We start from the raw sequence: 26,627 nt of genomic DNA on the forward strand, positions 1-26,627 counted from the left end.
AGGGAGTATCTTCCAAGCCGCGTGGTACTGCCTGGCGAGCAGGGGTTCCCAAGCCAAGAAAAGGAAAAGAAAACAAACAAACGAATCAAATCAGAACAAATCAGAGCAAACAAACAAAAAAAGCCCCGGGGGCCCCACCAGTGTGGTGGCATGGGCCAGGAAGCAGTTTCACAGTCAAGCGGTGTTTCATAGCCTTTCAGTAAGAAGCAAAGATGGCACATGGAGCCAGGTATTTGAGAGAAAGGAGGCGGAGGTGGTGAGAGGTAAGGAAGAAATCTAAAGAAGTGGAAAAAAGCAACACCAGCAGCCAACAAATATCACTCAGGGAGCTGGCCAGTGCAGGCAGGTGGAATCCAAGCAACACAGGGTGAAGCTGGTGTTTCCTGGACAAGAGACTGTGGGCACAGGAAGCAGAGGAGGCCAAGTGGGGGTGAAGAAGGGTAGGGGGTGGGAGAGCGTATATCGCTGGTTACAGGTTGTTCTGTCTCCTGCTAGAAGCTCTGTGAAGCTGCTTTCTCATACCCCCTGTTTGCTGATCTGTGATAGGAGTCCAAGATGGAGGATCCACAGTGTGGTAGCTGATAGGGGATCTCTGCACGTCTCTCTCCTTGCTCTCTGTTCTCGGTCAGTTTCTTATTCCATTCAGTGGTTGGCTGAGTTCTTTATCTCTTCATTTGATGCTTAGGGTTTCAGGATTGAGGTGTGACTCTGTTTGACTTAGTTTTTCAGATCTTTGCTGTGGAGGGACTGCATGGTGCTTCTGAATATAGCACCATGTTGCCTGGAAGTCCTCTGCCTGCTTCTAACTCCCAGCTTGATTCTAAACCAAAGTTCCTAACCGTTCTTGGTTCATGGTGCCCTTAGTTTCTCAGTACCGTTTTCATAGCTCTCCTAAGCCCAAAGTACCGGAGCCCTGGTGGCACAGTGGTTAAGAACTTGGCTACTAACCAAAAGGTTGGCAGTTCGAATCCACCAGCCGCTCCTTGGAAATCCTATGGAGCAGTTATACTCTACCCTCTAGGGTCTCTATGAGCTGAAATCAACTCGATGGCAATGGGTTTGAAGCCAAAAGAAATTCCTAATGGTTCTATTTACTAAGTAGTTAGGTCTTGTTATGGATTGTGTCTCCCCAAAATATGTGTTGAATTTCTGGCCCTTGTACTTGTGGTTGTGACCCTGTTTGGAAAGAGGGTTTTATTTTGTTACTCTAATGAGGTCATACCAGTGTAGGGTGGAACTTGAACATAATCACTTCTGAGTTATAAAAAGACCAGAATAGACACAGAGACACACACAGAGGAAGACAGCCACTATGTGAGGATTGTCTACAAGCCAAGGAACACCAAGGAACAAAGGAACACCTGGAGCTACAGGAAAGGAATGAATCCACATGGCTGAGACCCTGATTTGGACTTTTAGACTCCAGAACATCGACAAATTAAATTTCTGTTCTTTAAAGCCACCCACTTGTGGTATTTGTGTTATAGCAACACTAGCAAACTAAGAGAGGTTGAAATAATTTAATAATAGTAGTTTGTGCAGCATCAGCAGATGTTGCTGTGTTTTCCTCAAAAGGTTATAATTTCCATAGGTGCCCTGTATGCCTCAATGCACAGTTTGAGAACCACAGCTTCATACACTTCTATTCCATTGGCCTTTTTTCAGCTTCCATCACCCAGTGGAACTCACACCTACAATTTGCAGGGCAGCTACACATGCCCCAGTACAACATGCCATAAACAAATGCAAATTGATGGCAATATTTATATTTATTTATGCAATGTCTTGGATAAAAATCATTTAAACAATACTGGGTAAGGTGTTATTCTCATAAAAACATCGTTCAAAACAAATGTGTTTCTATTTTCCACAAAAGTTAAAATTACATGCTTAAATGGAGTTAATCACTTAGATAACGTGATACAATAGTGTAAGACCAGATACTACACTATAGTATTAAACTAAACAATTACACGGAACTAGAAAACTACTCAGTAGTAAAATATAAAAATCTACAATTATAAATATAAATTTGGTCCATAGAGACACTAGAACAGTATTTACAGTAAGTATCAGATTATTTCTACTTTAGGTGAATACTGTAGTTGTAAAATGCTGAATATCATAGAGAACAGTGTTGTATTTACAGCCTACTATATTAAAAGTTATATTTCTAGCAAATCTGATGATTGCTACAAATACAGCTAAAAATTTGACTCTAAAAATGAACATGTTTTCCGTAGGTGGGAATTCCTAACATCTATAAATTGAAATTTTCTGTTAAATCAATACAGAAAAAAAAAAAATCCCATAATTCCATTCTTAGAAATACTGTAAAATTCAGTCATTTTAGTTCAAACATAATAAGTGAATTACAAGAAGTCTTGCAAAAAGGCACACATTGTTAATGATGTAAATTTGGCAGCAGAATCCTATGTCATGAAAGTTACTGTCAGGTGCTAGGAAGTAAACAGATAACAGAAGAACTGGACTGATTTTCCTGTCTAATTCAAAAAGAGGGAAACAATGCTTAGATGTGGGCTCCTCCCACCCCTTTCTGGGTTAAACTAAAGACTCTAAGCTCTCGGCAATATTTCCATCCTGCAACGCCGTGCCATTACTGTCCAGAGAGGTGGATGGATTCTCTTCCTGCCTTGTGCTCACAAGGCTGAGGATGGCTTTGTAGAGAAACTGATACTGCTCCTAGAGAACGGAGAATGAGAGGTTATAAATGGAAAGAGTAGTGAAGACATACAGATGTAAAAAAGAGGAATATTTGTAGTCACACTCCGGCACTGTTCACAGAAGGGTATTGAAGACAGCTGTGTGAAGGGCTCTGTTACATTCTGTATTAATGTCTCTGATTAATTTCAAGCAGCTTCTCAATTAGCCAACACTCATTGGCCTAGAAAATGTGGCTCCCTATACCTTTGCAGTAAGACTGTTGTTAGGTGCCATTGAGTCGACTTCGACTTACAGCAACCCACGTGACAGAGTAGAACTGCCCCATAGGGTTATCTTGGCTATAATCTTTACAGAAGCAGATCGCCAGATCTTTTTTCTGTGGAGCCGCTGGGTGGGTTTGAACCGCCAACCTTTCAGTTAGCAGCTGAGTGCTTAACCGTTGCGCCACCAGGGCTCCTCGCAAGAAGGACTCTTTGTTCTTATCCATTTACTTTGTGGAATCACAAGGTGATGTGATGGGGTTCTGTCAGTGATTTTATCACTTTGTGTAAAAACCCTTTGGTCCTAGGAACCTGTGAGCCACTCATAAGTCAGTTTCTCATTCTTTCTCCAGTGGTTATGATCCCTCTGGGGCTGCCGATTTATGGACATGCCCCAGAAAGGACTTCAATGCCAGCTCAGTGACCCATGCAGAGTGCAGGCTTTGCACCAGATCCACAGTTCACCAGGTGTTCTCCACACTCCCCAAGCCTGACCGGTCTTATGCCATGCTCTGCGCAAAGGTGAGCGCGTGCCATGCTGTGGTCTCACAGCAGAAGGAAGCAGGTTTTCTATCACAGATGCCACAACAACGGGGGAGGCAGGCCGTTTCAGAGAAGGTGGGCCAGTGACTACTGGCACAGCAGCAAACAATCATTAGGGACACGTGTGAAGCGGTGCATCATTACGTGCATTCATGAAACCTGAGTTCAAGTTTCTTCTCCAGAAAGCCCTTTCACACAGGACCAGCTTGATCCAACTCACCTGGCCCAAATGAGACTTTAACGGGGGCTTCTCTGAAGGGCATGGGTGCAAGGTCACCTTGACCTCCAGCCATTAGGTGTAGGCTGGAGCTTAGAAGGTGGATTTTTATAAGGTCAGTACACATACACAGACCAGGAGCTGAAGGGGGGCCTATGGTTTTTGCATCCACCCAAGCTTCTCCCACTGGGGCATTTGTGCTACTTAAGTTCCCTATTGTCCTTCCAGCCCGTTTCTGCAATAATAAAACTCTCCAAATTACTATCAGATGTGGGACTTATCTCTCCAGAAGTGCTGTGTCCCTTCCTTGATTGTACATTTCCCTCTGTGTTTTAAAGTACCCAAGAATTAGCCCATGGTTCACTTCAGAAACTGAATTTGGCTTGAGAAAAAAAGTGAAGAGTTCCAACCCTTAAGTCTCTGAGGTCTGCCTTCTGATTATTCTGTGAGGCTGGGAAGAATGTGAGCCCTGGGAAAATGACTATTTATTTTACTGGGAAAGTCAGATCAGTTGGTGCTTCTACTGAAGATATTTTTTAGTATTAAATTTTATATTTGTTGTTCTGGTTCTATGGACTGTGAACCGAATAACTTGTAATTCAGCTTGAAAACTATATGCGAATGTTTTCACCCAATGTTATCTTTCTTGATACAAGATAAAAAAGCAGTCTCTAAAAAGTATGTAGTTCCAACAATGAAAAGTGCTTTATTACTTACAATGTCAGCAAAGACTCCTGGCCTCATCAAATTGATCATCTTGGCTACCTGGTAAACATCCACGGAATTTTCTTTTTCCAGTTGGTGCATAAGGGTTGTCAGAGCAGAGAAAGTTCCTGCCGTCACTCCTCCATGCCTTGTAGCAAGGGGAAGGGACAAACACTCCACTCAGATGCGTCAAATAAATGCTCACATTTCGAACTCACAGAGCATATAACTTTGACAACTTTGCAGTAAAAAACACTGAACATTTTAAAGTATTGTCTCTCACTGTTCAAAGAACTATGGTTTCACTTGAAACACGGCCATATTAATAATGGGATACCTTAGAGAAGTTTAATATTTGGTTATGTATTTGTTATTTTTATACTATGGAAGCATATAAATAAAAATGATCTGACTGAAGTTATATATGTCTTATATATAATGTGTATATAATATATAATTTCAGTATTAAAAAAATAACCAAATCTGTTGCCATTGAGTCGATTCCAACTCACAGCGACCCTACTGGACAGAACAACCCCATACGGTTTCCAAGGAGCAGCTGGTAGATTCTAACTGCTGACCTTTTGGTTAGCAGCTGAGCTCTTAATCACTGCACTGCCAGGGCTCCAATTTCAGCATAGGCATTTTTATTTGTCTGTAACACAAGGCAGGAAAGATCTACTGGATAAATTTTCCTATTTCTGATAAATTATAAACTGTATCAATTGTACTCCTATCCCAGGAAGTCAATGGTTGAGAACTGTCCCTCTGGTTAAAAACCCATAAAACCCATTTCCATTAAGTTGATTCTGACTCATGGTGACCCCTTATGTTACAGAGTAGAACTGCTCCATAGGGTTTTCTTGAATGTAAACTTTATGGGAGCAGATTGCCAAGCCTTTCTTCCACGGTATTGCTGGGTGGGTTCAAACTGTCATCCTTTAGGTTAGTAGTTCAGCCCAAACTGTTTGCTCCACCCAGGGACCTCTCTCTGGTTACAAAACCAAACCCATTGCCATCGAGTCGATTCTGATTCATGGTGACCCTACAGGACAGAGTAGAACTGCCCCATAGGGTTTCCAAGGCTGTAAATCTTTATGGAAGCAGACAGCCACATCTTTCTCCCATGGAGCAGCTGGTGGATTTGAACCACTGACCTTTCAGTTAGCATCCAAGTGCTTAACCACTGTGCTACCAGAGCACCTTCTCTCTGGTTAGCACCTATAAAAAATCAAGCGCTAAAACACCAACTCATCAAACAGTGTCCTCAATATAAAATGCAAGGGCAGATTCTTGTGATTACGCACTCATCTCCTGCCTTCAACAGGTGCTCCAAGTGAAGTGAAAAAGAAAATTCTGGGTTAACCTTGCTCATAGCAGCAGATAATTCACTCAGAAAGAATCACCACAACTGACTCAAAGCCATTAGGTTGGTACAAAAACCAGAGAAACATTCATACACCCAGAGAATGCTCAGGTGTGAAAGGACTTAGTATGGAACTTACTCGTCGTGAACAATCATGGGCCCGTCCCTGTTGGCGGCTTCTTCCTTGATAATACTTATGAGTTCAAAAGTTTTACTAATGGGACTATCAGGATTTGGCCATTTGGGACACTGAAAATGCCTCACTTCAAGTACATAATCATCCTATAAGAAGAAAGAAAAAAGTAATATTTTTAAAAGTAATATTGGTCAGTGAGGATCCATCATGAGTGTAATAACTGGGAAAAAAATGAGGAATGACTGTAAGGTAATAAAACCAGATGGCATGTATGAGTGAGCAGCTGTAATCGAAGCACACCCCCCTTCATGGAAGGAAGAAATAACTGTGATGCCACCTTTGTCATGTATAGATTTATTCAGTAGGATAAGAAAATGTAATCCTTCTTTTTAATTGTGGCAAAGATATAGGTGACAAAACATTTGCTATTTTTCAGCAATCTTCACATGTAGCATTCAGTGACATTAAATATATCAATCACATTGTTCAACTCTCACTATTCCTGAATTTTTCCATCACCCCTAACAAAAGCTCAGGGTAATCTCTTTTTCAATTCTAAAAATAAACCTTTGTGGGAGTATCATGCCTGAGCTAGAAAACCATGAGATTATGTACCAAAGATGTATCTCTGATGCTAAATTTAAAGTTACAGAAAGAAACCTCCAGTGTTACAATTTGTTTCTAAAACAGCATAGACCTTTTCAAATACCAGCAACACTCAGGTTCAACTCTGGGAAGGATAAGCGTGCATGGCACAGCGCGGAAGACACTGCTCAGGAGGGTGGAGCTCTAGAGTGCGTGTTTCTCAAGTGTTTAGGGAACAATCACAGATGGAATTAAGCATGGAACATTAAGGGCTCACAGGGACCTTAAAGCCTTCCAGTTCCTGTCCCTCATGTTACAAACAGGGAAATTACAAGTCTCTCTTCCAAGGCCATATAGCTCATCTGTAGGAGTGGGATCAACATGTTCAATTTTTGTTTGTTTTAATCAAGTAGGAAACTATTCTATTACTATATTGTTTACATTATTAATCTCTTTGCATTATCGAGTTTTTATAGTTTGGTCATTTCAATATTTTATAGAACAGCTAATCCCTATAGAGTTTACTAGTTCAGAATTAGAGTCGGGTAGAGTGAAACATCTAAACCATCTATAATATGATTTAATCTGTTTCTGACAGAGAAGGGACTCTGAAGTCTCACATGTGTTAGCCATTACCACTAGCATCTTTTTGTATTTTAATGTAGCTTTGTGTAAGTAATTACTGACAAAGAATTCAGATTAGTCTTCGTAGATAACTAAGAGGTTAGTAAAACAATCCTAGTTCATTATATTGTATATTTTCAAAGCACTTCTTATCAATTCATTGTACACTGGCAAAGATAGTAAGTTAGTTTGGGTAAGTAATATTTTCCCCATTTTACTTAGGAGAAGGGCTTTCTTACACATGAGTATTAGGATTAATGAAAATATTTTTGTGTTTATTTTCAACCTAAGTTCTATCAGTAACTGTTTTGCAGTACAGTACAAGAGAAATTTTTTTTCTTTCCTGTGTGTGTAGAAATCAAACAGTGCACTTCAGTGGTGACTAATGGTTTAATGATTCTATAAGGTTTTGGAAGTGACAGTGACAAGTAAGATGATATTGATGACTTGGGTAATCTATCTTAATTTGTAAGAAATCAGATTCCTTCTTTTTATTTCTAGGAAAAATACTTAAATCAGCATATATTAACATGTGCTTAAGATGAAAAGTTTACCATTTAAATAATGTCCATACCTGTGTAGCTTCCAAGATAAAATCTTGAATTATAAGTTTTTCCTCATTGGAGAGACATTTATGTTCTTCAGCCATCAGAGTGACCTTAAAGCTCTCACAATTTATAGGCTCATCTTTATTTGGCCAATAAACAAATTCATCTTCTGCCTGGAGGATTAAAAACCAAAGATTCCAGATTTTAATAAAATGTCTAATGGTCCAAAAAACCAAAATCAAACCCACTGCCATCGAGTCAATTCCGACTCATAGTGACCCCACAGGACAGAGTAGAACTGCTCCATTGGGTTTCCAAGGCTATAAATCTTTACAGAAGCAGACTGCCACACCTTTCTCCCATGTAGCAGCTGGTAGGTTCTAACCACCGACCTTCTGGTTAGCAGCCAAGCACTTTAACCACTGCGCCACCAGGGCTCCTTTGTCTAATAGGTCAGATTGTGAAATAAAGTTAATTGGTTGCCATAGAAAATTCAACTCAAAATTTTCTTCAAATTCCAAAATTTAGTCTTAAAATCTTGCTGGTGTCTTAAACTAGAATGACGTGCAGAATAAAATACCACACTTAAGAACCTTGATTACAGCTTTGTTTTTTGCTTTCTTAGCTTATCAGTAACAATGGTAAGTTTGTTGCTTCTAAAATTGACAAGTGAGTACAGAAAACTGAAGAGATTCTAAGAGCTCAGCAATTGCTAGACTTACTTTGAACAGTCAGTATAACTTTATAGATAAGAAATGAATCTCAGGGTTAAATTTATATACAAAGCCTAAATGAAATAATTAACTCTGTTTTACTTTTGGGGTTCTCCAAACAAACAGAAAAAGAAGAATGGGGTATCACTGATTTTCTGATACTAAAATAGCCCTTCCCATACTAGGAGTTCATTTTATTTCAAATGGGTCTTTTTTGTGTTTCTAGGGACCTCCTTAAACTGAGGTGATCTTCAAATATCCCTAAGTATTATAAAAAATATACATAAATAGAAGCATATGAACTGACTTCATTCATGGTTTCAATTCTTATTTTCTTAGTACTGTCACAAAATACTTCAATTTAAGCTAATTTTAATCTACTTTCATTTAAAAATGTCATTCAACAATTTTAGACCTGGGAGATTGGGTAACTAACCTAAGCCCAACAGTAGACCAGGTGTGTCTCCAAATACATCAGTTTCTAGGTTGAAAAAAAAAAAAATGACTTTGCTTGTTTGTATTCTAGACTTCTGGCTCTAGTTTCTGCTGCAACCTGACAGTTCCATTGACAGGTAAGTACAAAAAGTAACCCAAAGGCCTTACCATGTTTTGACCATCAGGAAGCATAACCACCAGCTGGGCGTTATGGTCCCAGATCATCCTCCAGAAATCTTTGATGGTATGGAGCAGAGGATGCTGGGTGATGATGAACTCATTGCTCTGATAATAACCCTACAAATCCAAAGAGAAGATCAAAAGCTTTTCAGCTCTGGCTATTACTTTAAGCATTCAGAAAAACACTTACAATTAATGGACCTTAAATCAAAGTAGTCTTTTTAGTTTCAGATGTATCTATAAATAATAATGTGAAATGTTTACTGGGCACTTCCTTTATGCCAGGTACAGTGCTGTTTTCTTCCCCGTACGTCTTTTATTCCTCACAACAGTGCTATGAGATTGGAACTGTGATTCCCGTTTTACAGATGATTAAACTGAGGCTCAAGAAGTCAAGTGTTGTACCCAGGCTTACACAGCTGTTACCTGTAGGGGCAGATTTAAAATGGCTGGCGGAAAGTGTCTCCTACACTCGATAAAGTGGAAATCTACGTGAGAGTTTATATTTCTCGCTTTCCACATCTCCTTAGGTCACTCGGTCCCAATGGCAAAGTGCTGAATTTCAGACCTCCTAACAGGTTCCAGCGTCCAGACACCCTGGCTGCTCTCCAGGGGAGGAACCAGGTAGGCCCTTGAATATTTTGCTGCAGAAACCTGGAAGCTAGTACCATCAGATTAATCCTGATTTGCATGTTGCTACTTACTGAAAACACGACTTTCTAGCCCCTTCCACTGTGAGGTCTTTCAGACCCCTTTCTATCTCCTCTGGGCTCATTTGAAGGGTGGGACATATTTTGTATGCCACCACCACACACCTCCCTGTTTCTTATATGGATATTTATTAGCCTTTTTTTTTTTTTTGCATAAATGGAACAGTGCTTTTGCCATGGGAATTAGGACCATTTCATCTGAAATCAAGTTCTGTGCTGGGTTGATCTGAAATAGTGATGAAGGTTACATACCAGCTATTACAGTACTCACCCCTTGCATGAAAGATCTAAATGGCAGAAGGGATGTATTGTATTTTTAGAACTCCAGGTCTTCATTTGAGCCCAGTTTGCAGGGGTAGAACTTAGTTGCAAACCGGAGTGGTAATGTTGGTGAGACTGGGCTTGCTGAAGGTGCTGAGTAGCCCCTGCCCAGGGGCTTGGCCTTGGCAGATGAGAGCGTAGCCTCTTGGATGAGTGAGTGTTTTGTAGCTACTCATCAGTCCTGAATGGTGAGTTTGGATTCCTGCACCTACACATTTGTCTTACTTGAGCTTTCTGCAGTCCCAGAACACATAAAAACATCAAGGAATGCTATAATTTTATTGTTGCTGTGGGCTACGGGCCTACAGTTGTCCACTTTGACTGGTGCTGCCCAGGCCCACAGTCACTGCTGAGGCAGCCCACTCTGCTTGTGGTTCTGGTAACACTGGCTAGCAGGCAGTCTCCCCAGTAACTTCTGTGACTTACCATGATATAGGAGGCATTGATGTAGTCTGTGCCTTCCCCGCTCAGGGATGAGATGCCAACCCTCGATCTTTCCACTAAACACAGAACATTCATTGTAAATAACCATGTTATAGCATTGGTCCCCCGATCCCCAAATTGCAAAATACAGCTGCATTTCTCAAGCTGAGTGCCCTTAATCTTTAAGCTAATTTTCTATTCATTTTTAAAAGAGAGTTCAAGGGTTTATGAGTCCTTGTTAACAATGACACTATGCGTTATCAAGACATAACTAGAAAAGTCTCAGTATACTGCATTTGTCCCAAGATAAAAAAATATTGTTAAATTGCCTACGAGACTTTTATTATAAAAAGGAAGTTTTAGTCAAGATTTAATATAACCTACCGGGGATGATGGAAGACGTTCTGTTCTTCTCCCTGTTGCATTGCTTTAGTGCTGTGGAATAGTCACTCTGCTGTATGTTTGACTGGCTCAGGAGCTGAGAAAACGAGTCAAGAAAACAATACAAGCTATTTCATTTAAGTCACTCAAACATGTAAACACACACACACATACCCACACATTCATATACATGCAAACACACACATGACCCACCAAGATACTGAATAAAAACATATTTGACTTCTTTTCCAAGATTCCTTGATCTAAACCCATTTTAGTGAACTACGTGGTGTCTCTGTGTTCTACACAAGAGGAGCTGGGAGAAGCAGAGAACTCTCTTGTTCGACTTTCAGGCTTGAGAGGTTCTTCCTCATGGCTTCCTCGACAGATATACACACTCCATTTCCTCCACTTAAACCTCACACTGCAGTTTGGAGGTAAACTGCACATTATTAGGGATATAAAATCAGGGCCAGATGGAACTGTTTAGATATCTTGATCATATGCAATGCAAAATGAACAAATTCTAGAACATTAAATAAGTGTAATAAAAGCTAAGAAAAATCTTGATTTTTTTCCCCATGGTAATTATTTTGATGTTTTATTGGACATGTTCCAAAACATTTTTCTAATTTACAGGTGTTCCTGCTTTGTTGGTACCCTAAACTTGTGCTTAGTCTAACTACTGGGTAATTCAGCATTATGTAAACCACAGAATAGAAATGAAACATAAGGAAGAAAGACATAATCTGGATTTTTATGAGAGCAACTTTTCATCATCAATTTCTAGTTTTAGGGACCAAGAATATGGTTAGTATGGTATAGATTTCTTAAAATGACTTCTTTCTTCCTAACAGCTATTTAAAACTTTATTTTAGAATGTGTACATACACACACAACACACACACATATGCTCATGTGCACATATTCACTTCTGCCACAGAGTGCTCCCTCCACATCCAGCTCCAGAGCCCAGACATCTACTGCTATCCACACTCTCTTAGTTTTTTCTCTTTTCGAACACAAATTCCTCTACCTGTGTTCCTTAATCCTACTTCTTTGTATCTTCTCAGGAGCTCTGCTCCTTCCAGTTATCCATCTTTGTCCCCCACTACGATCTCTTCCCATTAGTTTTGAAACAAAATTATATGTCTCTCATTAAAACATAAGCAAAGAAACCTAAAATAAACAAACCAAAAAATCTCTTTTCCTTCAACTCTAAGTTTCCGCCCAACCATCTTTATTATTCTCTTCATGATCAAAAATTTTAAAAGAGTTACCTAATTGTTGTCTTTAATTTCTAACATCCATTCTCTTCTTAACTCAGCCTGGGTTCTGGCTTCAATACTGCACTTTCCTGAAATTGCTCTTACAAAGGCCATCGATGACCTTAGGCCTAAAGACAAAGGTCTCCTCGGTCCTCATTATATTTAATATTTGTCATTAGCATTTACCATCTCTGTCCCTTTCCTCCTTCTTGAAACATTATTTTCCTTTGTATTTATAATTTCTCACTGTCTCAAATATTCTCCTATACTCTGATGCCTTCTTTTTACCTTTCTTTTGTGGGCTGATCATTCGTTGGTCAATTATAATCTTTCATAAAGAATCTTTCCTGAGCCTTCGTAATTTAAACATCTCCTTTTCTGGCCATTTACCCAATTCCATGCCTTCAAGTAATCTTCTCTAAACTGATGATTCCCAGGTCTACTTCTCCAGGTGAGACCTTTCTCTTGAACTTCAGATTCATGTGTCCAACTGCTGACTATATACACCTCTCCTGGGACACCACCCAAGTACCTCAGAATTAGATATGTTCAAAGGTAGTCTCACCATCTTCTCCCTACCACACCCTGCAAGCATGCGCCTTCTCTTCCTGAATTCTCAGTCTCAGTGAATGATATCATCACCCTCCCAGATGTCCAAATTAGAAATGGAGTTGTTATGCTTGTCTCTTTTCTCTCCTCACTGCAGTGTTCAATAAATCACCAAGGCCTGTGTTTGACTCTTAAATACATCCTGTCCAATTCTTCCCTGATGAGTTGCATGTTTACCTGTACTCCTACAGCACCTGGTTCTATCCCTAGAATGGCACTTTTCATACTGTTTTGTATCTGCCTGTTTTCTTACCTGTATCCCCCACTAGACAGCAAGCACCATGAGAGGAGGGGCCCAGTGTGCCTTTTTTTTTTTTTAATGTTCCTATTACAAAGCCTGGTACCTTGTGTCAAGTGCCGTTGAGTCGGTTCCGACTCATAGTGGTCCTATGTACAACAGAACGAAACACTGCCTAGTCCTACGCCATTCTCACAACTGTTGTTATGCTTGAGCCCACTGTTGTAGTGACTGTGTCAATCCATCTCCTTGAGGATCTTTCTCTTTTTTGCTGACCCTCTACTTTACCAAGCATGATGTCCTTTTCCAGGGACTTATCCCTCCTGATAACATGTTCAACGTATGTGAGATGAAGTCTCACCATTCTCGCTTCTAAGGAGCATTCTGTATGTACTTATTCCAAAACAGATTTGTTCGTTCTTTTGGCAGCCCATGTGTTTTAGTCACCTAGTGCTGCTACAACAGAAGCACCACAAATGGATGGCTTTAACAGAGAGAAGTTTATTTCTTCTCAGTAAGTAGGCTTAAAGTCCAAATTCAGGGGGGTCAGCTCCAGGGGAAGGCTTTCTCTCTCTGTTGGCCTTCTCATCAATGTTCCCCCAGACTAGGAGTTTCCCTGCACAGGAACCCTGGGTCCAAAGGACACGCTCTGCTCCTAGCACTGCTTTCTTGGTGGTATGAGGTCCCCCTCTTCTCTCTGCTCACTTCTCTCTTTCATATTTCAAAAGATTGCCTCAGGACACAATCCAATCTTGTACATTGAGTCCTGCCTTACTAACACAGCTGCCACCCATCCTCCCTCATTAACATCATAGAGACAGGGTTTCCAACATAAAGGAAAATCACACAATACCAGGAATCATGGCCCAGCCAAACTGATACACACATTTTTGGGGAGACATAATTCAATCGATGACATTCCACCCTTTGGCCCCCCAAAAAAATCACATCCTTGCAACATAGAAAACATATTCACCCCATCATATCATAGCAAAAGTCTTAACTCCAAGTCCAAAATCCAAAAATTCCTCTTCATCTGTGAAATCTGGAATACAAGTTATCTGTTTCCAAAGGTACAGTGGCAGAACAGGCACAAGCTAGACATTCCATTACAAATGGCAGAAACTGGAGGAAAAGAAGGGATAACAGGCACCAAGCAAGTCAGCAGAACACATTAGCCCTCAAGGCTTTGAAAACAATCTTCTGTCTTCTGAGACAATTTACACAATGGCCCTGCCCTCCAGACTCTAGGTATTGGCCACACTCTCCAGATTCTGAGTGGAGGCCCCTCGGCCCTGGGCTTCAGCTCTGCTTTCCAGGCCCACTGGGACAGCAACTCTGCTTGCTTGGCTTTGGGCGCACCATTCTCCCAGTCCATCTGAGTGGCGACTCCACCCTTAGAAGCACCAGAGGCCATGGCTCCATCCTTTGAAACCCCTGAGGTCATGGCCATACCTTTTGAGACTGAGGAAGCTTGGCTTCTTGTGTCCCTTGTCTCTTTAGCTTCTGCTTGTTTCCTGGTTTCTTAGCCTCTGGGCTCCTCGGGCCTCACACCCACATCTGCCCTGCTGGGGCAAGTGTTCAAAGCTCGGTAGCTCCACCAATAAGTGCCCGGAGGCACCCCACTCCCGGTACCAAATTCTGTCTTAGTTATCTAGTGCTGCTATAGCAGAAATACCACAAGTGGATGGTTTTAACAAAGAGAAGTTTATTTCCTTATAGTAAAGTAGGCTAAAAGTCCACATTCAGGGCATCAGCTCCAGGGGAAGGCTTTCTCTCTCTGTTGGCCTTCTCATCAGTATTCCCCCAGACTAGGAGCTTCTCCACACAGGGACCTGGGTCCAAAGCACGCGCTCTGCTCCTGGCACTGCTTTCTTGATGGTATGAGGTCCCCCTCTTCTCTCTGCTCACTTCTGTCTTTTATATCTCAAGAGATTGCCTCAGGACACAATCCAATCTTATAGATTGAGTCCTGCCTCACTAACACAACTCCCCCCCATCCTCCCTCATTAACATCAGAGAGGCAGGATTTACAACATATAGGAAAATCACACAATAACGGGAATCACGGCCCAGCCAAACTGATACACACAGTTTTTGGGGGACATAATTCAATCGATGAACCACGGTATATTCAATATTCTTCACCAACACCACAATTCAATGGTGTCAATTCTTCTTCCATCTTCCTTATTCATCGTCCAGCTTTTACATACATATGAGGTGATTGAAAATACCATGGCTTGAGTCTGGTACACCTTTTAGTGTTCAAGGTGACATTTTGCTTTTTAGCACCTGAAAGAGGCACTTTGTACGTGCCTGATAAATATGTGATGAATAAATAGGCGTGCAATTTAATTTAAGGAAAATATCCTATGGATAAACTTTATTGAATACTTTTTTTTATAGGACACTAAAAGATATATATATATATATACTTAAATTTATTTTTTTATGAAGTTAACAGGAGATAGAATCAAATATCTCTCTTTTATCAGTAGATTTTGACCTTATACATAAAACCTGTGAAAGCTGGAACCTGTGTAAGACAGACCTGTCAGAGAAAGAAAACTCAAATATTTTCCACTAAAATGATCAATAGAAAAGTGGTTAAGACAGCACCCTGTCACAGGTGAAAGAAAAACAAGGAAGTCCCACTGAGTTCCACTTCTCACAGGTTTCACTGTAATTGATACTTCCATTTTGATCCTATGATATCTATTTTAAAACATATCTATTTTATGCAATTATATAGGGAGTATAGGGAGTATACAGAGTAAATTATATTTGGAGCCCTGGTGGTATAATGGTTAAGAGCTCGGCTGCTAACCAAAAGGTCAGTAGTTCGAATCCACCAGCTGCTCCTTGGAAACCCTGTGGGGCAGTTCTACTCTGTCCTATAGGGTCGCTATGAGTCAGAATTGACTCAATGGCAACGGGTTTTTAAAATCATATTTAAATAGGAATTCTGTTGATGTGGGTAATATTTTCTTCTTTTTTTTTATTTAGGGATATGTTATCCTAGCAACTTAATATTATTATGTTTTTACATTTCTTTATTTGTTTCTGGAACTTGAACTGCACATTTTTTTCTTTCCCTAAAGCATCCCTATCTTATAACTCAGATAATGTTGGCTGAGCACACAATTTATCATCCAGACTGCAGGTTTTTGAGTTCAGCATTCACCACACATAATCTTTCTCTTTCTCTTCTAAAAGCACAAAAGATGTGACTGAGGAGGAGGAAGAAGGTCAGAGGGAATTCATAGTGGCTAACATCGTAGCAGAAAAAGGTACAATCTCCAGGTTTTTCCAGGGTCTTCCAGATTTTTCCTAGATATTTATCCTTTTCAGAAACTGGCCCTGTTTTTATCAGGGATCCTAAGAAAGTGAGAGGCCAGAAAGGAATCGTGCGGAGCAAGTAACATAAGCCCCACTCCTGTGGAAAGCCACAACTCTGTAAATGCCCTAATCCCAGTTTGAGGTCCAGTAACACCTGGATTCTTTGCTTACTGATTTCTGCAAGTCAGAGAGCCAGGGATGCAGGAGGTACAAGACTGAACGAAATGCACTCTCCTCTCTAGTTCTTTGCCTCGTGACAGTGTGAGTGGGAGAAACCGGGGCTGAAGAAGCTATTGTTCTGACCTACGCTGGCCTACTCTAGTTCAGGAGTTTCAAGTGAGACACAGAATTTTCCAAAGAGAAGCAGAGCACAAACAGTCTGAGCCACAGCACTTATGGTAAGTGGTCTGGTGTTTTCTCAAAGTAAAAAGAGTACTTATCTAGTCTGTATTATAAGCCCTGCCTGTTCATTCTGTGAGGCTGTGTGCCCTCCTTTCCTGAACCAAGTTTGCATTGAAAAAAGTTGGTCTAGGGTTTCTGAAAACTTTTACATCTTGCTACTCAAAATTAAGGTCCTCCTTTAAATCTACTGTGTGACTTTGTTACTTATTATAAAGAACAAGGATGATTCAAATACAAAGCTTTTGCTCCAACAATTCTCTCAACCCATGCACATGGCCTTGTAGGCTCAAACGAGAAGATACCAGAACATTCAATTCTGCGTTGACATCCAAGAGGCCTCCAAGAGAACTCACCTTGAATTGCTTCTCTAGCTTTGTTTTGCCTGTTGGTCCAGGAATGAGGAGAGCATTGACATAGGCATGGATATGGCTATCTGGAACCTCAGTTTCTTTACTAAGTACGGCCTCAACCAGTGCATCATGAATGAAGACATATTGTTCCTGGCAAAACAAGGACAAGAAGGAACATTACCTTAAGTTTTCCTCATACATATCTAGGTACACAAGTCATACCTTCCATTGTCAGACAACAAAGATTTTACAAAAAGAGGGAAAAACTCAGAGAATAGTTTACTGGACCTGCTAGGAAGTCAGACAGAGGAAAGGAGGCAGTCAAGGGAGAACACAACCCCTTCTCATCCCTTAATTCTTTATTTGTTGTGTACTGGTATTTGCGGATAGGAGGTAGGAAGCAACACAATGCCCTCTCTGCCCTTCAAACCCAGGGCCCAGTTCCACGATCTACACGAGGATCTTCCTGACTTGTATACTTCTCGTGGGTCTGCCCCTTTTTCTGACTCCAACTCTCCTCTTAGCCTGTCATTTATAATTTAGCTGAATTATAGATACAGTGAAGGTCTTGGTGGTGCAACAAGTTTGCACTCAACTACTAACCTAAAGGAGCCCTGATGGCACAGTGGTTAAGAGCTCGGCTGCTAACCAAAAGGTTGGTAGTTCAGATCCACCAGCCACTCCTTGGAAACCCTATGGAGCAGTCCTACTCTGTCCTGTAGGGTTGCTATGAGTCGGAATCAACTTGATAGCAAGGGGTTTGGGTTTTTGTTTTGGTTACTAACCAAAAGGTTTGTGGTTTGAACCCACCAGGCAGCACCACAGAAGAAAGGCCTGGCAATTTGCTTCCATAAAGATTAAAGCCAAGAAAACCCTATGGAGAAGTTCTACTCTGTAACACCTGGGGTTGCCATAAATCAGAATTGACTTCATGGTAACAGGAATAGATACAGTCTTTAACAGTTCTCCCGTGCTTCATGTCTGGGACTCTTCCCTGGTCTTATCTGACTAGAATGTCAATTTCTTGATGACATGAAGTTTTGCTGTGTTTTGTTTTAAGCTCACTAAGGATCAAGCAAAGCTTGATAGAGAATACACACTTAATAAAGATTTATTGCTTGACTGACTAAAAACACCTCTGTGGATTCAGAATGAGTATCTTTTAGTTTTATCCACAGTTCCATATGAGGATGAATGAGAACCACAGAGACATTCATATTATAAAGAAGACTTCATGCTTGAAATTCATCTCTGGCCTGAAAGCACACAAAAACATCTGTGGGTGGACAAGCTGGTATGTAGGGACCACGCCATATGCTTCCGATTGCTTTCAAGCTGCCATCCATAGTTTTCTAGTTAAATTCATTTTCTTAATTTAAAGTGAAAATAAAATACAGACTTGCAGACTCTGTCCTCCATCATATATGGGTAAACTATATGGGCCTATAAGGGGATATAATTTGAGCATAAGTCATGCTTTTTTAAATAAGTAAATGAATCCTTTCATTCACTACATGTATGAAAAACCTGAGTCTTTTGCTAGTAGGGATAGGTGTTGACTGATCTACTTATTCTCTCTCTTTTTTTGGGGGTGGGTGGGTGGGGGTCCTCTCTGTGACCTGTGTCATTTTAAACATATTCCCTATTTGGTCATGAAACAGACAAAATCTAACTGGCCCATCTATGACTTACCTGCAGATCCTAAACACCAACGCCACTGCTGTCAAGTCAATTCTGACTCATAGAGACCCTATAGGACAGAGTAGAATGCCCCATACAGTTTCCAAGGCTATAATCTTTACGGAAGCACATACTTTACGGAAGCCACATCTTTCTCCTGCAGACTGACTCGGGGGTTCAAACCAATGGCTTTTTGTTAGCAGCCAAGCAGTTAACCACTGCACCACCAAGGCTGGTAATAAAACCTCTGGTCTCTCCGGCTTTACTGTTCTAGTGACATTCCCAACAGCTAGATGAATAAAGGTATCCTTTTTATCATACCTCAGTTTGCACCAAGTAATTTCTTTGTGAACGAATGTGTTTTAAGAAGCCAAATATGTTGACAGTTCCCTCGTGATGAATTTGTTGCAACATGCTGTCAAGCACAATATACGTGCCTGTTCTTCCAACTCCAGCACTGAAGGGAACACAAAGAGAGAAATATTTCAATGTCATGCATTAAATAAATCTGAATACAGGTCACTACTAACTGTCTTGCCAATTAAAATAGTTTCCTTCCCAAAGCGAATGAGCCACATCATAAATAATTTAGTGATCTAAAATCACCAACAGTTTAGTAGATAAGCAGAGTGCTTCAAACAACAAATCAACAGTTTCTTTTATTTTTTTGCTCTGGGTTAAGCTGCAAAACAATCTATTTCTGTGGGGGATTTTTTATTTTCTTTTAATTATATTTATTACTCATTATATATCATACAATGAAAATATTACGTATCAGAGCATAGCAAACAGACATTTAATCTGAGAAGAATGGAAGCATCAGCTTCACCAAGCTCTGAAAAGGAAAGGTCCCTAAGTCGGTATTGCCAGTAGACATGTTTGTAAAGGTTTCTTCATTAATGGGAAAAAGGATTTGATTAGGCTTTCAGCTGAAAATATTTCAGTGAGATCGCAAGGAATAAAGCATAAACTTCAGCCATTTCTAAAGGGCCATTATCTATTGACAGAATTCATAGGTAGGGAGTCTTTTCAAATGCTTGGACAAGTAGGAAGTGCTAGAGTAGAAAATTAGCACCTGCTCTGCACAATAGCCTGGTTCCTCTCCATTTGCTACGAAACAATTCCTGACCTTCAGAGCTATTTTTTCTACATCCTCCCATTTTCCTCAGCATATCGTCAGGCTAACAGATTAAAAAAGCTCAAGATAGGTCTCTCAAACTTTGTCTGAGAACAACTCCTGAGGTAGGTAATTAGAATGTGTTAGATAAACGGTATAGCAAAGGAAAACACTTGCTTCTATAAAAAACACAGATGCTGCTTTGACCAAAATACTGCACACAGAAATGAATTTAATTTTTGCAGTCGTAAAGATTGGCACACAGTCAACGCTCCGTAAACGTTAATTGCTACTATTATTTTAACAAAATATATATTAGATTGAAGAATCTAAAATATTTTTTTCCCTTCTTTTGGAATCATTATCTCTATTCATCAACCCAATCTTGTAAATTAAAGTCCTTGGACAATACTGAACTGGTAACACATTCCTTATAAAATATTAGTAGAACTTAGGAAAACGAGAAAGGGATTCTGGTCCTCAAATGCTTAAAAACAACTTACAAGCATTTCGTCAAATTCCTCACACTCTATGTGCTTCAATTTCTCAACTGTAAATCTGGCCTAATAACTCTTCAGTATTTTATTAACTCCTAGGGACAAGGTTGTGTCTCAAGCATTTTCATGCCATAGTTGTTACATGTAATAAACGCTTGTTTAATGACAAAACATTGTTCCACCTGCCTCACACACTTAATAAGTTGAAATTCAATACAATAATAAAATAACCCATTGCTGTCAAGTCTATTCCAACTCATAGCAACCCTACAGGACAGAGTAGAACTGCCCCATAGGGTTTCCAACAAGCAGCTGGTGGATTCAAACTGCCAACCTTTCGGTTAGCGGCTGAACTCTTAACCATTATGCCACCAGGGTTTCCAAACAATAAAATAGAATAAATATTATAAAAATATAAGGTTCTATGAAATACTGATCAATTACATTCTGAGTCTGGCACTTCCTAGTGATTAAAAACCAAAAAACCAAACCTGTTGCTGTTGAGTCAATTCTGCTTCCTAGTGACCCTACAGGACTGAGTAGAACTGCCCCATAGGGTTTTCAAGGCTGTAATATTTATGGAAGCTGACTGCCATATCTTTTTTGCACAGAGCGGCCGGTGGGTTCGAACTGCTGACCTTTCAGTTAGCAGCCAAGCACTAAACGACTGCGCCACCAGGGCTCCTTTCCCAGTGATTAATACTTAAAAAAATGGCCATATAATTTCATCTCCCTCACTTCATGAAACCATTTCCATTTTGGCAAAAACTTTGTTTCATTGATTTCTGTTCTGTTGGTATGAGTCATTATAGGGGGTTAGAAATAAATTTCAAACTCACCTGCAGTGCACAACGACAGGCCCCACTGCGTGGCGCTTGGCATGGGACGCCTTCCGCACGAAGGTCAGCACTGGCAGGGAGTACTCTGGCACCCCCATGTCAGGCCACTGAGTGTAGTGATACTGCATGACCACCCGCCCACTGGGCCTTCCTTTCTGTGAGCCCTGGAAGAGTTAAGATAGCTAGTAACGGTAACACACACACACACACACACACACACACACACACACACACACACACACACACACACACACACACAGAGGATTCCAGAACACCAACTCAGGATTCATAGCTTGATATTGGCAGCTCATAATGAAGCAAAGAGTACATTGTCATTGTTCTGTTTTTGTTATTTCAATCTTCACTCCTTTTTAGTTGGATGTTGGGATTATGTTAGGTCTGTCCCGTGCAGTTACCACTCAGCACGTGGGGCAGGATTTTCTGTTGGCACATCATGTCCACTGCACCCATAGGCACCATGGCCAATCTGGCTCCAAAGCCAAACCTGGCATCTAGAGACTCAGAAGAAATCTTTGGTATTGAAGTGCAGCTGTGATAAGAACTTTTAATGCCTTTAATTGTATGTATTTTTAACTGGGCATGGTCATACAAAAAATGGGTGATAGATTCATTACAATTAATTTGCTGATATCATTGGCTGATAGCCATCATTTCTTGACTTACCTTTTTTATCTTTGTGTTTCTTAGAGTAAAGTTCCTCACAGTATAATAGGCAAGCACTTGAACACTCTTCTGAGTGACCAGAAAGTTTCCGTACTCCTCACTACCATCAGTAGGCCAGTACTGGTCACATTTTCTCTGCAAAAGATCAAGTGAAGGTGCCATTTCCATATTTCAAATGCTCAATGTAAAAGTCCTTTCTGAAATCAATAAAGGTTTGAGACAGGGACAGGAATGGACTTTCTCACTTTTCTTACTAAGTGATTACACATTGGTTGTAGAAGATACCAGTGACAGAATCACAGACCGAAGGAGATTTGAGATGATCTAGTCCAAACTTCTGCCTTTCAGGTGAGAAAACTGAGGCCAGGCACATTAAGTCACTAGTTAAAGGCAGGGCCAGTGCTAGGCTCCAGGTCCCGTGAACTAAAATCTATTTTACTCTCTATTGCATTTCAATGAGTCTCATTTCCCTTTTTCACATTATGAAGCACGTGTTTTAAAGACAGCTTGATTCACAGTGAAACTTTTTGACCCATGATGTTAACAATTTCCCTTCAGATGTCACACTTACAAGAAAGTAATACCTATTAGCTTTCATAACTTCTGCTGCTTCCAACACCAGCTGTCATGGATTGAGCTGTGTCCCCCAAAAATATCCGTCAGCTTGGCTGGGTCATGATTCCCAGTGTATGATTGTGTAATCTGATATGATTTCCTTATGTGTTGTAAACTCTATCACTATGATGAGGTTATATGTGATCTCCTTATGTGTTGTAAATTCTATCACTGTGATGAGGTTATACTGATGAGGTTGACAAGATTAGATAGTGTCTTAATGCAATATCTTTTGAGATATAAAAGAGAGAAGTGAGCAGAGACATCGGGGAACCTCATACCACCAAGAAAGCAGTGCTGAGAGCAGAGCACGTCCTTTGGACCTGACGTTCCTATGCAGAGAAGCTCCCAGACCAAGGGAAAATTGATGACATGGACCTTCCTCCAGAACTGACAGAGAAAGTGTTCCCCTGGAGCTGATGCCCTGAATTTGGACTTGTAGCCTACTGGACTGTTGAGAGAATAAATTTCTCTTGTTAAAACCATCCACTTGTGGTATTTCTATTGGAGCAGCACTAGATGACTAAGACACAAACTCTGTAAATAGCAATTTAAAGCACCTCTAATTGCTATTGGGGGAATGACATTATAGATTACCTACATACCCTTCCTTTCTCCACGAGGTTCGTGATCATGACGATAACTTCCACATTATGCTCCCATACCATTCTCCAGAAATCTTCAGCTGTGGATTTCAGTGGGCCTTGGGCAGCAATGTAAGCTTTTGGTCGGTTGTACCCCTGAAATAACAGATGTCAAATACTTCTTATTATCTGATTTATATGCTATTTTAATTGTACAATACTTAAGCTTTTAAGGTCAGCATACTTTTTCAATAAAAGAAAACCATAAAAAATAAACTTGCAAAGCTAAAGAAACTTAATAGCTCCAGCAAAGATAAGTGTTCACTCTTATATAACTATGAATGTTGTAAAAAAAAAAAAAAAGAGAGAGTTCTCTTTGCTTTGACACACAACTGAAATTCTCTGCACTTTTAATCCAAATGCATTTAGTCCACGTCTGTTTGCTATGCTTAGTATCTGGTCCTTAATTGTGCTGCTTTGAAATGTGTTTGGGGCCTTGGGGCTCAGTTATTTACAACAGTAAGCCAGCCTCTGGTGTTGTGGCCTCCTTAAACACCCTCCTTGGTGGTACCGAGCAGTGCTAATCATTAATAGTTAACTTCCCTGCGCACCTATTGTTGGTCATGATGCTTTACAAATATTAGCCCTAATCCTTAATATATAAAAAATGGAAGCATCATCCCAGATTTGGAGATGAAGAAACTGAAGCTCAGAGAGTTAAGTGACTTTCCAAGGTCTCACAGCTAGCCGCTGGCAGAGTTTGGACTCAAAACCAGTTATAACTCCAGCATCCATACTCTTTCTGGCATATATACTGCCTAGTCTGGAAGCATGAAGTGGTTACCTATAACAAAGTCACTTTATACTGATATTCAGTACTCCCTTCTTTGAATTCAGTGTTCGCACAGCATAAACCTGAAGGCGAGTAGACTGAGAAGTCAGGGACAGAAAGAACTGAGTGCCGCTGACCTTCAGTTGACTATGGTGAAAAACCAGTAAGTTGGTGAGTGGTCTAGACTCCCTGAAGAACTCTGGTAAACTTCACAAATCCAGGGCATCCTGAGGAATACCCAAGACTATACAGGCTGATAAACTGGCTTAATAATCACGTTAGCCTTTTAGAGTCGCTATGAGTCAGAATCTACTCAATGGCACACAACACCACCACCACGGGAATTTGTCAGTCAGTATATATTGATCATCTGCCACATGAGCAGCACTGTGCTAGGAACTATAGGATATTCAAAATAGGCACTGGTCCTGCTCCTCACCACAGGAGTTATAAATCCATCTGAATATACATATCCTACCTTGAAGGAGCCCTAATGGTGCAGTGGTTAAGTGCTCGGCTGCTAACTGAAAGGTTGGCAGTTTGAATCCACCAGCTGCTCCATGGGAGAAAGATGTGGCAGTCAGCTTCCTGAAAGATTACAGCCTTGAAAACCCTATGGGAGCAGTTCTACTCTGTCCTGTAGGGTCGCTATGAGTTGGAATTGACTCAACAGCAAAGGGTTTCTTTTGTTTACCTTGAGCATACATTCCCAACCTGAGCAGATAAACCCTCACTCAGGAGATAAACCAAAGACAACCGTTTGAGTGCCATTCAATCTAAAATCCTGTTAGTCATGGAATATCTTAAACATAAATAATGCTGATTTGTACTTTTTATTAACCATTCGATCACATGTATTAAACACTAGCATATGTATGGCAGTGTGGAATAATAAATTCATAGACTAGTATAATTTCCATAAACTTTTCAATTAAAACATGCTTACATCGACATAATTGGCGTTGATGTAATCAGTCAGTTTGCCATCTTTTTCAGCAAGTTGTGCAAGTTTAACTCTGCTATGATCATCTGAAATTAAAAAAAAATCACTTCATTGTAGCAGACCACTTCTCATTTCATTTCATTTGCATTATAATTTATCAAATACAGCTAAAATCAGTGTAAAAATCATTTATTGTAAAAGGCTTTTTAGGGCTACAGAGATGACAAAGATAACCAAAGATAAATATAACGAGTCTCTGCTGTCAAGAAGTTTTCTAATGTCTTCAGTGAGAATACGACATACACACAGAAAGTAATATACAGGAGTTAAGAGAGAGGTACACAGTATTAGGGAGCTAGGCAGGCAAAAATTGTATTAGGTTGAGATAATCATAAAAGTTTTTATAGAGGTTGAAAGCTAAAATTGGTATCTTAGATGCATTTTCAAGGATGGGGTTGAGAACAGTGGAGCTACTCATGCAGAAGAGAGGTGAGGGAGTCTGAAAGCTAGGGGAAGATACAGCATATGCACTCTGAGCTGAGGGAGGAAGAGGAAACAGAGAAGGCAGCAGAAGAGTCCCTGGGAAGGTTCTGTGAATGGTTACAACAAACAGCTCTTTCAAGGGAAGAGCCTCAAGGAAGAACTACTGAAAAGAGAGGCAGGAGAATAGTTGGTCAAGAAGAGAGGAAGTGGATCCTCCACTACCAATTAAAAAGGATGAAAACTAATGCATTCATGGTAACTCAAATAAATTAGAATAAGGAGTTAGAGATTAACATCTCTTCTCCAGGGAAGCTATGTTTATTTGAATGAGCAACATTAGGAGAAAAGTGTTCCTAGAAAGAACATTGGTGGTTTCACTGAGAAAACTGTGTATTTCAAGAATGAAGAAGTAAATACAGGCCAAACCATGACAAAGATAATTCTGGGATATTGATACTTCTGTGACAGTAGCAGTCCACTTTGGTACAAGGCGTGTACGGGAAATAGATGTATGGCAATGGAAAGGTGGGTTGGGATACCAGGCAGTCCTAGGTGCGTATTCTGATATTTTTAGATGAGTGTTATTGGGTAAATTTTCTGGGTCATTTTCCTTTATCTCTAAAATAGGACTGTTATTACCTATCTTGCCAGGTTGTTTCAGGGATTAAATAAAAAAAAAATGTATTTAAAGTGTCAGGCACATAGTAGGTGTTCAACAAATGTTAAATGTCTTCCCCTTGTTAACTAGCTGGTAGGAAATTTTAAATTTGAGCTTGTGGAAGGAATAGTCTAACAGCAATTTCACCCTGTGTAAGAAGCAAGTGAGTTTTTATGTGCTGTGAAAGCAGTTTTTCAGGTGACGAAGACAAACATGCAGCAGAGCCTTCTACTGAAAAACAAAAATGGCATAAGCCCTGTAGAAACAAAGGTGGCATCTATGCAAACTGTTTAAGAGAACCGGGTAATAAAAGGGAGGAGCGTGCAGCTGCATCAGCTTCTAGAAACCAGAATGGAATAAGAATCTAAACAACCAAGCTGATAATACCATATTCATCTGAAGCTAGAGAGGTCCTTTGGATATATGAAAAGGATATAAGTAGACGTTTTAAGGGGAAAAGAGAAGAAAATGAAGATGAATTTCAAGAAAACAAGAAGGAACGGATGTAAACAAGAGGACAAGAGGTGTTATAAGAAGTTGAAAGAAAGATGGTAATTTCATAGAAAAAAAGAAAGAAACTTGCATTAAATAAAAGAGCCAGATAGCTGCTCATTGAGAAGAAAAGGAGGGAGAACAGCTGAGAAAACAATGGGA

The 26,627-nt window shown here is 40.2% G+C and overlaps 1 protein-coding gene across 3 annotated transcripts in view; it reads right to left on the reverse strand.

Annotated features, from left to right (window-relative positions):
* Positions 1-2,562: 2,562 nt before the first annotated feature.
* The window catches only part of PTPRZ1 (protein tyrosine phosphatase receptor type Z1), a 128,082-nt gene continuing 104,017 nt past the window's right edge, over positions 2,563-26,627 (reverse strand). For all 3 annotated transcript variants that reach the window (XM_023740906.1, XM_023740905.1, XM_023740904.1), the window contains 13 exons: positions 24,836-24,918; positions 23,079-23,213; positions 21,859-21,993; positions 21,175-21,338; positions 19,043-19,178; positions 17,045-17,191; positions 10,836-10,929; positions 10,455-10,528; positions 8,986-9,114; positions 7,696-7,842; positions 5,916-6,058; positions 4,423-4,558; positions 2,563-2,703 (listed from right to left, as the gene is read on the reverse strand). In XM_023740906.1, coding sequence (XP_023596674.1) covers positions 2,563-2,703; positions 4,423-4,558; positions 5,916-6,058; positions 7,696-7,842; positions 8,986-9,114; positions 10,455-10,528; positions 10,836-10,929; positions 17,045-17,191; positions 19,043-19,178; positions 21,175-21,338; positions 21,859-21,993; positions 23,079-23,213; positions 24,836-24,918 — 1,664 coding nt within the window. The remainder of the gene's footprint in view (positions 2,704-4,422; positions 4,559-5,915; positions 6,059-7,695; positions 7,843-8,985; positions 9,115-10,454; positions 10,529-10,835; positions 10,930-17,044; positions 17,192-19,042; positions 19,179-21,174; positions 21,339-21,858; positions 21,994-23,078; positions 23,214-24,835; positions 24,919-26,627) is intronic.

Source organism: Trichechus manatus, unplaced genomic scaffold, assembly GCF_000243295.1.
Source record: "Trichechus manatus latirostris isolate Lorelei unplaced genomic scaffold, TriManLat1.0 scaffold00167, whole genome shotgun sequence".
NCBI lineage: Eukaryota > Metazoa > Chordata > Mammalia > Sirenia > Trichechidae > Trichechus > Trichechus manatus.